Source organism: Lynx canadensis, chromosome C1 (genome assembly GCF_007474595.2).
Source record: "Lynx canadensis isolate LIC74 chromosome C1, mLynCan4.pri.v2, whole genome shotgun sequence".
Classification (NCBI taxonomy): domain Eukaryota; kingdom Metazoa; phylum Chordata; class Mammalia; order Carnivora; family Felidae; genus Lynx; species Lynx canadensis.
Window position 1 is genome coordinate 95,809,510 of NC_044310.1, and position 11,651 is coordinate 95,821,160.

At 37.9% G+C, this 11,651-nt stretch overlaps 1 protein-coding gene across 2 annotated transcripts in view; it reads left to right on the forward strand.

The window, feature by feature from the left end:
- Positions 1 to 9,570, forward strand: part of CAPZA1 (capping actin protein of muscle Z-line subunit alpha 1) — a 51,862-nt gene extending 42,292 nt beyond the window's left edge. For both annotated transcript variants that reach the window (XM_030324652.2, XM_030324653.1), the window contains exons 8-10: positions 5,181 to 5,252; positions 7,495 to 7,557; positions 7,945 to 9,570. In XM_030324652.2, coding sequence (XP_030180512.1) covers positions 5,181 to 5,252; positions 7,495 to 7,557; positions 7,945 to 8,085 — 276 coding nt within the window. In that variant the 3' untranslated portion in view covers positions 8,086 to 9,570. The remainder of the gene's footprint in view (positions 1 to 5,180; positions 5,253 to 7,494; positions 7,558 to 7,944) is intronic.
- The last annotated feature ends 2,081 nt before the right edge of the window (positions 9,571 to 11,651 follow it).

Genomic DNA, 11,651 nt, shown 5'->3' on the forward strand with positions numbered 1-11,651 from the left:
TTAAGAAACATGATAGGGGGCGCCTTGGTGGCTCAGTGGTTAAGCCTCCGACTCTTGATTTCAGCTCAGGTCACTGTCTGATGGTTTGTGATTTCGAGCCCCAAGTTGGGTTCTATGTAGGCATCATGGACCCTGCTTGAGATTCTCTCCTTCCCTCTCTCTTTCTGCCCCTCCTCTGCTCGCGTGCTCTCTCTTTCAAAATAAATAAACATTTTAAAAAATTTTCAAAAAAACTATGATAGAAATTCAAACCAATTGCATAGTCTTTATTCTTGGACAAAAAAGATGTGCCCTGTATAATTCCTTCCTTCAAATGGGTTCTGAGATGCCTGTCTCAAATATATAAGTCCTTGTTTCTTTTCTGGACAGAGCTTTGTTTTGTTTAAAAAAATTTTTTTTTAATGTTTATTTATTTCTGAGAGAGCATAAGCAGGGGAGGGGCAGACAGAGAGGGAGACACAGAATCTGAAGCAGGCTCCAGGCTCTGAGCTGTCAGCACAGAGCCTGATGCGAGGCTCAAACTCACAAACCATGAGATCATGACCTGAGCCAAAGTTGGATGCTTAACTGACTGAGCCACCCAGGTGCCTCCCCATAGAGCTCTGTTTTTTAAATATCCCCCATCTTGTTCGTATTCACTGCTCTTCCTAGTGTTCTTTTCAGCCTCTGGACTTTTCAGTTTCTTAGTTTAAAATGATCAAACAAAATAGTGTTTAGGTGTGACCCACTTGTGTTTTGAACATCCTTGTCCAGGTATTGTGGGCAGGCCAGAACTAAAGACCCTGAGGGGGTCCCACAGGACCAAGAGAGTTCTTGGCTTCACATAGGACAGAAATCAAACTCTAGCCAGGAGAAAGTGAGAGCAGAGTTTATTGAATGACATAAGTGATACAGTATAGCAGATGGAATGTCTGGGGGACTCAGAAAAGGAAAAGTGAGTCTCCCTATCACTTGGGGTTAGGGATTTATATTGGAAAGGGATCATGTTCCAGGGTACATGTTCCATCAGGAATCCAGGGTAGGGTCCAATCAAAGGTGAGTGCCAGGTGAACAATAGGTGTTAGTCCATAAATCACCGAAGGTAAGAGTGTATTGATGCCAGTGTTGACCAGAGTTTGTTCAAAGGTAACGTTCTGGAACATGCTTAGGATCTGGTTCTTCTTAGATGTTAGCAGCTGTTTGGGGGCCTAGGATGAAACTTAGAGAATGATTAACTGTCTTGTTTCCCCCTTGGAGTGGGAACAAAGCTTCTTTGGTTTACTCAGATGCAAAATACAGAATATGAGTGAGTGGAACTTAAAGAAACAGCAGAAATGGAGCCTTCAGGAATGGAATCCCTTCAGTTTCCCTATCTCACTTGTCTATTGGAACTTTAACCTTTATATGTCATTATTAGACAGGTCTTTTTCTCCTTAGATCTTTGTTGTTGTAATTCTTGTGTGTAGGTATTATAGGCATTTATCAACTCCCTGCTTCTCCAGTGTATTCTTAAATTGTCTTTTTCTCTTCAACCTCCTTTAGAAAGCCAAAAGATGAAATTTAAGGGTTTGGAGAGGGTATGGAAAGTCTGTGGTTTCTCTTGCCCATCTGGACAGAGCCAGCTATTTTTGTTCCCTTAAACAAGTTTCTATAGTCGATTCATGTTGCCCAGGGAAGTCTTTTTGTTGCTAATAGGATCATGGTTTCTGCCTCGATGAAGGCTTGGCTGTTTTAATCCCCCTCTAATGATATTTTAGAAGAGTTAAGTCCCTAATGAGACACTTTATTTCTCCCTGGATGAGGGAATTTCTAATTTTTTGACAAAACTTAACAGTGGGAGGTATTAGGCATGTTAGATATGGTTTTAGTTCTGGAATTCGACCTAATTCATATTCTAGCTCCTTTTTTTACTAGATATGTGAACATGGATAAGTTATTAAACTGCTTCAATGGGAATGCAAGCTGGTGCAGCCACTCTGAAAAACAGTATGGAGGTTCCTCAAAAAACTAAAAATAAAACTACCCTACGATGCAGCAATTGCACTACTAGGCATTTATCCAAGGGATACAGGTGTGCTGTTTCGAAGGGACACATGCCACCCCCATGTTTATAGCAGCACTATCAACAATAGCCAAAGTATGGAAAGAGCCCAAATGTCCCATCGATGGATGAATGGATAAAGATGTGGTGTATTTATATACAATGGAGTATTACTCGGCAATCAAAATGAATGAAATCTTGCCATTTGCAACTGCGTGGATGGGACTGGAGGGTATTATGCTAAGTGAAATTAGTCAGAGAAAGACAAAAATCATATGACTTCACTCATATGAAGACTTTAAGAGACAAAACAGATGAACATAAGGGAAGGGAAACAAAAATAATAAAAAAACAGGGAGGGGAACAAAGCAGAAGAGACTCATAAATATGGAGAACAAACTAAGGGTTGCTGGAGGGGTTGTGGGGGTGGGGATGGACTAAATGGGTAAGGGGCATTAAGGAATCTACTTCTGAAATCATTGTTGCACTAAATGCTAACTAATTTGGATGTAAATTTAAAAAAATAAAAAATAAAACAAGTTAAAAAAATTAATTAAAAAAAATAAAGACATTCTTTCAGATTGAAAAAATATATAAGGAAAGAAAGAAACAGTTAAAAGTTTTACTTTTAGAGATACTCTAGGTGCTACTGGATTTCATCTTTCAGACTTGCTTTCCTTTATGGATCTATTAGTTATTCAGTAAATCCCATCAGTCTATGTAATATTTTAATTGTATAAAATTCCTTTGTGACTTTAAAAAAAAAATCTTCTTCTAAAAATAATAATAATCGGGGCGCTGGGTGGCTCAGTCAGTTAAGCAGCCGACTTCGGCTCAGGTCATGATCTCACGGTCCATGAGTTCGAGCCCCGCGTCGGGCTCTGTGCTGACAGCTCAGAGCCTGGAGCCTGTTTCAGATTCTGTGTCTCCCTCTCTCTGACCCTCCCCCATTCATGCTCTGTCTCTCTCTGTCTCAAAAATAAACGTTAAAAAAAAAAAAAAAGTTTTTTTAAATAATAATAATCTATTTTTTTCTTTCCAGTCTGCTATGTTCTGAATGTTTGTGTTTCCCTACAATTCATTATGTTGAAATTATAACCCCTACAGATGATGATATTAGTAGGTGGGATCTTTGGGAGGTGCTCAAGTCATGAGGGTAGAAACCTCATCAGTAGGAATGGTGCCTTATAAAAGAAGTTCCAGAAAGACCCCTAGCCCCTTCCATCATGTAAAGATACAGAGAAAAGAAGCCTGCAATGAACCACCTGATCATGCTGGCACTTTGATATCAGACTTTCCATCCCCAGAACTATGAGTAATAAGTTTCTGGTATGTATGAAAAAAAAAAAAACTGCCTCAAGCTTCAGTTTTCTCATCTGTAAAATAGGAATGACAATGGTCCCTATTTCAGAGTTTTTGTAAAGATTGAATAAGATAATGTAAGTAATAACTAAAACATTTTGCATAGTGTTTAACATGAAGTAAGGACTCAATAAATAATAGTCATAGTAGTGCAGGGTATATAGTTCCTTTCTTCTTTACTTCCGCTTTATCTCTAAAAACATTCCTTTTTATCCACATTATCTCCTGTTATGGGTGCCTGGCTGGCTCAGTAGGTAGCACGTGTGACTCTTGATCTTGGGGACTCCTGAACATGGGTTCAAGTCCCATGTTAGGTGTAGAGATTACTTAAAAAAGTAAATAAAATCTTTAAAAACAAAAACAAAGCAAAACAAAAATAGCTCCTGGTAGCCTGGACTAGATGAAGGAAACAGGCAGTACCTGGACTACTGTTCTAGCATTATGCCCCCAGTTTCGGCTCCCTCCGCTTTATTTTCTTCATAGCACAAATGGTAATCTTTTTAAAACATTTCCTTTTCCCTGAGTCCCAGTTACCTTTAAATAGGATAAAGTCTGGACTCTTAACATGGTTTATAAGGCAGTTTGCTTCACAGTCTGTCTCCAGCTGGCTTCATAGCACTGTCTCTTGCCACATTCCCCTCCACACTTAACTCATTTGCAGTGAGTTCTTTGTTCTTTCCTAAACCATTCTCTTGTACTTCTCTTATCCCCTTGCTAGATGCCCTTCTCTACTTGTCCATTTAGGTGACAACTCCTATTTTCAAAACCTTGTTCAAATGCACTTAACAAAAGGAAACCCTCATCCTATTTTATATGACCAGTTTGTAGCCTTGTTAAGGTGACTGGAGCTATCTTGTAAGTTGCCAAAACTTCCTGAGTCTTAACATGTCTTTGCTTAGTCTGTCTCTTATGTATCCCTCCTTCTTGCTAATTGGTCTCATAATTGTAGCACCCCACTTTACCTTATATCCTCAGAACTGCTTTTGTCTTGCTTTTTTGTAAGCTAATTTACTAGTAGGATATTTGTTTTTTCAATTTGTCTTTAACTGTCAAGTAAGTTTTTCCTGCCCTTGGTCAGATCTGCTTACCAGTATTGATGATTATATATATGGAGAGATGTGTAAGGAATTAGGATCCATTAAAATTCCTTGGTTTTCACAGAGAAAAACTAATGTCCAGTGATTTTATTTCAATTCTTTTAATCTTTTAATACTGCTAAGAGTGGAATCTTATTTAAGATCTTTGTATTTATAATACTTAGCACAATGCCTGGAATGCAATAAGCACAAAATAAATATTTGTTGAACTTAATAATCAGTTTCCCCTGCTTAAAAAAAAAAAAGTGAGAATTCTTAAAATTTAGTGTTCTGTTGGGGCGCCTGGGTGGCGCAGTCGGTTACGCGTCCGACTTCAGCCAGGTCACGATCTCGCGGTCCGTGAGTTCGAGCCCCGCGTCGGGCTCTGGGCTGATGGCTCAGAGCCTGGAGCCTGTTTCCGATTCTGTGTCTCCCTCTCTCTCTGCCCCTCCCCCGTTCATGCTCTGTCTCTCTCTGTCCCAAAAATAAATAAAAAACGTTGAAAAAAAAAATTTTTAAAAAAATTTAGTGTTCTGTGAATTTTAAGCACCATTGTAAGTTACAGTTGATCATACTTATATTTTTTTCGGTGTTGGTAAAGATTGGTGATGACGTAAAAAAAAAAAAAAAGATTGGGAGTGGCTTAAGGCATGGATATGTACCTTAGCAGTGGGTTTTTATATGAACTACACATAAACTTGCTCAACCATTGTCTCACACAGGTTCACTATTATGAAGATGGCAATGTTCAGTTGGTTAGTCATAAAGATGTACAGGATTCAGTAACTGTTTCGGTGAGTGTGGAGTATTTAATATGTCTCACTTGTGTCTTTTCTTTAAAAAATTGATTTTGATCCTGAGATACCTGGGTGGCTCAGTTGGTTATGTGTCTGACTTCAGCTCAGGTCATGATCTCATGGTTCCTGAGTTCAAGCCCCATATCTGGTTCTGTGCTGAGAGCTCAGAGCCTGGAGCCTACTTCAGATTCTGTGTCTCCCTCTCTCTTTGCTCTCCCCCACTTATGCTCTGTCTCCCTCTCTCAAAAATAAACAAACATTAAAAAAAAATTTTTTTTTAAACAGCACAATAAAAAAAAAATTTTATTTTGATCCTGAGTACTGATTCTGCCACTAGAAATTCAGTTTGTTTTCAGTGCTTTGATTTTGGCAGCTTATAAAAGCATGTAATCAACCAGCTATATTAGTTCACAGTCTTTGACTAAATGTAATAGAGTAAATAATTACATAATATAAAACACAGTGTAACATAACATGATATAATGCCAAATAGTGATAATGGCTTTATTCAAACATCTTTCACTTTCTCTGTTTCTCAATTGTGAGATTTACTCAAGGACAGCAATATCTTCAGTCAGTAAATACTGTGAGGAAGGAAAGTTTGCCAACAAATCTTATAGGGCTACATTTATATCACTAGAGAAGCCAAACATTTTTAGGAATATTCAACTAAAACGTGTTGTTCTGGAGTGCCTGGTTGGCTCAGTCAGTTAAGCATCCGACTTTGGCTCAGGCCATGATCTCCAGGTTCGTGAGTTCGAGCCCCACGTCAGGCTCTGTGGTGACAGCTCCAGCAGTCTGGAGCCTGCTTCGGATTTTGTGTCTCCCTATCTCTCTGCCCCTTCCCCCCACCTCTTTTGCTCTCTCTCTCAAAATTATATACATTAAAAAAATAGATATTATATTATATATTTGTGTATATTTATATATACACACACACACATATATATAATTTGTTCAGATAATAATACTATATGTATATATATATAGTGTTCTATACCTGGAAAGAAGGGACATAATTTTTTTGCATTCTCAGTGCTCCTTTTTATTCCTAGAAATTATTGAGCACCTTCAAATAGCTTTTGTTTGAGGTGCCTGGCTGGCTTAGTATGGCATGCGATGCCTGATCTTGGGGTTGTGAGTTCAAGCCCCACATTGGGTGTGGACCTTCTAACAAAAAAAAAAAAATCATAAAAACAAACAAACTAGCTAGCTTTGTTTATGTATGTTGTGTCTACATTTACTTTATTAGAAATTAAAACTGAGAAATGTTAAATATATTTGTTAATTTAAAATAACAGTAACAAACCCATTACTTGTTGGCCTAAATAGTATTTTCATGAAAAAAGAACTATATTTTCCAAACCAAAAAAAAAATTAGTGCAAAGAATGGCATTCACTTACAGTTTTACAAATTGTATAGTGTCTGACTTAATAAAAGACCACTGGATTCCCATATGTGCCCACACATTCCATTAGCCGTCAGAGTGATGAAGCCAGCACACATCTTGTAGCTTCTGTGGACCTGCATTATGCACACTTGAGAGTGTGAGTGGGAAAGCAAATGACTTGTCTTAGCATTGCTGTGAAAACAAGATAGTTTTTACCATTTGAAAGAGTCTGGGAACTGCTGCCCTAGGCAGTAAATCTTAGCTTTTACCTATATTTTTGTTGTACCTAATGATGAAAGGAAGAGAGAGAATGAGAAATGAACCACAGTGAAAAGGATACGTTTAGTTAATATGGTACCTGAATCATGTAAAGCAAAATGTATTGGTTGATTTAACATCACAAGTGGCAGATAGAGGAGTATATGAGTTTAACATATATGGCTGATATTGGTGAGGGCATTGTTTATATCATCTGAAACCAGAGATATTTTCAAGGCATAAACATTTCAAGATGTCGTGATGATGTCTTTGGGGCATACTGTGGTAGATTGAAAAGAGCGTGGGGTCTTTTGGCAGAAGACTTGGATTCAGATCCCATCTTTCAAGAAGTGTGTAATTTTGGTCTAGTCACTTATGAGGATTCTGTTTTCTCATCTGGAAAATGGAGGTAATGATAACAGATCAACCTCACAGGGCTGTTGGGAGAATCAAAGAAGGTGATGTGCATGGGAACACTTGATAAACTGTAAGTTGTTATACAAATGTTAGTCAAGATGATCTTTTCAGTATGTTTTTATTTATTGTTTATACTTTTTTAAAAATTCCTATTTCCCCTTTTCCTCTGTTAGAATGAAGTCCAAACTGCCAAGGAGTTTATTAAAATCATAGAGCATGCAGAAAATGAATATCAGGTAAGAAGATTTGGAACTAATTTCTCTAGATCTCTAGAACATTATTATTTTGCTGTTAACACATTTTGTTAGAACTTTTCTTTGTCCTTTCAACATAAATATATGTGTTGTTCAGTGTAACTAAGTGTGGAAGCTGCAGACCTTGCAACTTGGCATTGTGCTTACTGTCAAGGTTTTGACACTGGAAGGGATTATAGCTCTAGTTTTAGAAATAATATAAGTGGGCTTCTTAACTTACTTCAGAGATGGGAGAGGAGCTTACTAGGAATATTATATCCTGTTGTCCTTCTTAGAAGACTCAAACATGTCCTTTGACTACAGAGTTACTTTCCTAATCACAACTATCCATTTCTGTTCAAGCAACTTATCTTCAATTATCTGTTGCAGACAGCAATTAGTGAAAACTATCAAACAATGTCAGACACCACATTCAAGGCCTTGCGCCGGCAGCTTCCGGTTACCCGCACCAAAATCGACTGGAACAAGATACTCAGCTACAAGATTGGCAAAGAAATGCAAAATGCTTAAAGGCTGAATGTAGGATTCTTCAGTATGTGGAAAGAAAGGATTCAACATGCGGTCATATGATAAATAAGTGATTTATAAACAAGAGTGATATTTTGCTAGGGCTTTCAAAGTTAACAGGTTTTCTAGCCTCATGGAATACTGTTGAACCTATAGCATCATCTTGATTCTTTTGTGTTCTCTGCCTTGTAATTTTCTGTTTTCACTATCTCTACTTGTAAATTTTTTTTTTTTTTTTTTTAATTCTGCCACATTTAATGATGGAGAGAGATCTATCCTGGAGTCATTTTACTGTTTAGAAAATTTTCCTAGCCATGAAGCCCTGTTATTGATACAGACAGGTAATATGCCCAGTACTTTTCTACCCCTATCCTTCAAAGCACTTCTGGTACTTTAGTGGTTTTTACTGATCCACCAACAGGTAAAGAGGCTATGCTACAAACTAGCTGAATGGAAGACACATTCATCCTTCTCCCTCTGACTGCTTTGATTATCATTTATAACATCTCATAACTGTAGTGTTCAAAAGTTTGGATTGGGCTTTTCAGGTCCTTTTGTGGGGGCAAAGGAAGTTTTCTGGAAATTCCATTATAACCAGCTTCTCTGGGGAAGTTGTTTTTAAATCCAAAGACTTGAACCACATTCCCTGCACATGAACGTGTTTGCTTTTTTTCTCTTCCCTCATTGTCTCCTTCCCATCTAGTACCGTTATAGTTATAGACATCTGCATTTTTAGAAGAGTTTTACCCATTTATTATTTTTTATTATTCAAGAACTGCTGACGTACTAGGGATGTAGTAGAGTATAAAACTTGAAAAATGCAGATGTTGAAGGAATAATAGTATCTTGTGCTTTAATACTTTGTGGCAGGATTATACTATAAGCAGATGATTCAAACAACTATGTAAATCACAAACACAAACAAAAAATGAACCAAAGTGAAAAGGATACGTTCCAGGCAGTATCTTTCTATTGTAACCTGTTATTTAAGGGAATACTAGTGATTTGTTCTAAATAGGATGTAAAACTTGTTCCAAATTACTTTTCCTCAGTCCTGCCTGCCAAGAACTTAAATGTAACTGTGATTCAGCAACCCTTCCCAGGTATATTGGCAGGTATATGTATGATCTCAGAATACACAGGTGACATAGATATGATATGACAGCTGGTAATGGTGGATTCATTTACATTGTTTACACTTCTATGACCAGGCCTTAAGGGAAGGTCAGTTTTTAAAAAACCAAGTAGTGTCTTCCTACCTATCCAAATACATGTCAAAAAAGAAGGGTGTTTGTGCTTCAGCTTTGTTTTTGCTCAGTAATACAGTCAAGCAAGTTTGTTTCCAAGTGACCAGTTGAACTGTGTAAGCATTTTTGTTTATTTCAAATAAAATATATTTGTATTATGTGTCATTCATACTATCCATTCATACCACACTATCCTCTGTATCAGGTAGTCCAATAGAAATATACCTGTTTTGTTCTTAAATTGTCTGAGTCTTTCCTTTTCGATCCACGTCTTCAGTTTTTGTTCTCAAGTAAGAGAACTGTGCTTGGTCTTAATTGATGAGGATGTTCAGGGTTTCTGAACCATTACAGATTCAGTGATTATCCAAAAACTTGGAAAGAACAGCGCCTATTTTTTTTTTTTTTTTTTAGTTTGAGCAATGTCCCTGTGGATAACATTGCTCCTCACTCAGAGGCTGCGGGTGGTTCAAAGATTTTGCTTTGGTTTTCCATTTCTAGTTATCTTCTCTGTCTGACATTGAGAAAGCAAGGCCCAAGTATGGTCCTAGTCACTGGACAAGAAGTAGAAATGAAAGAATCCCTGTACCTTGAACTTGGGTGGTATTTCACATTGACTTAACTCTAAATGCAGCTTTACTTCCTTGCAAATTGGACTTAGCTACAGACATGAGGGGAAGGCTTTTATCCTGGTTCCTAAGAACCAGAGGAGTTTCAGTGGTTCACACTCCATCTAAGGCCAGTTAAAGTCCCACCTTTTGAGGGAATATTTGTTGTACTATACTCTGTACTTGTAGCACAAACAGATTCAAACATTCTTGCCTTTGCCTTTGCCTTTAACTTATTAACTGTCAGCCTGCTCCTAGCCTATCCCATCCACTTCCCTAGCCCATATAGACTTTTGTAAAAACTTACTAATCTTTTGGCTATCTAAAGCCCTTGGTTAGTTGTATAATCGGGAGGAAGTCAGCCCTCCTTGCCAAGTCCTGCAGAGACCTTACTTCCTTAACCTCCTTCAGGATATTTGCTTGAATTGTGTCTTATTTTGTCACATGCTGCTGAAATCTGCCTGTGGTATCCTAGGGTAAAGGTTTCTCAGCCAGATGGAAAGGAGTTTTCTGGGAGGCCTCACTCCTATATTTGGATTTGAAATTAACACTGCTGAAAACTATTGGCTTCATTTGAGCCTGGGTAGTTGTGCTGCTGTTAGCTGCCTTGTTCCAGCGCCTGTTCTCTTCTGTAATGTAGAACTTTGATGCTGGACTCATCTGTGTCCATGAGATACTTGGCAAACCTTGGCACATTTTCTCCAGACTCACAAAAGACTGATACATTACTGAATGTCAATTTATAAATGTATAATCTCATATAGAATGAAGCTACCTACTGCTTGGGAAATCAAAGAAAGAAAAGAGGGTTGGTAAATACAGAACAAAACTGGATGGTCCTATAAGTTGAGCTAACAAAAATTTTCCCTTGAACAGAGAATGTATAAAAAGACACGGTAGATCTTAGCCCACCGAGAGCAGTAACCAATATCATACCTTGTCAAATCCAATACATTGAAAAGCACTGTTACACATATGAATATACTGTTGATTCTCATTATTCACAGTAGTTCATTGCCAGCAAACACTGAGTTGGCAAATAGGAAATACTGCTTCTCAGGGAATACAGGGTTAGGTGCTTGGGAACTAATGGCCACATTTTTGTCAACAGGTCAATACATGATCTTATTTTATACGTGTGTTTCTATTTAAATCACCTCATTTAACATATTGTTTATTCATTAAGCTTGAACTCCCAGCCAATAGCACTATAACTCCTGCTTATCTAATAGGAATATTCTCTATAAAGCACATCACAGCATTGTGCTTAGGAACACCAGATAGAACTTCAGCACTACACAGGTGTGGGGGCCATTTTAAGCAGTGAAGTCACCACCAACAACAAAAAATGTGACCATAATATGAACCACGAAAAGGATGCTTTATAATATGAGCTGAAACAAGAAGGCAGAACATGACCTTGCTCGTTGCAGCTGGGAACATACTCATTGGGCAACTCGGGTTTTTTTTGCTGCTCTGCACAGTTCCATGAATGACTACAAAGGTACCGCAAGTATTGATTTGGGGGTTAGAAGTAAATTTAAGGGAGTAGGTGAATTTGCAAATACACAATCTGCAAATAGTGAGGATCAGCTGTACCTGCCACAGCCTCTGACCAATTTCAGCATTCAGTTTAAGGGCTATTTCTAGTTGTATTCAGGACTATGGTCTACATGAACTTAGCATTCAGATGCTTAATTGTGAAGCCCAAGTAACT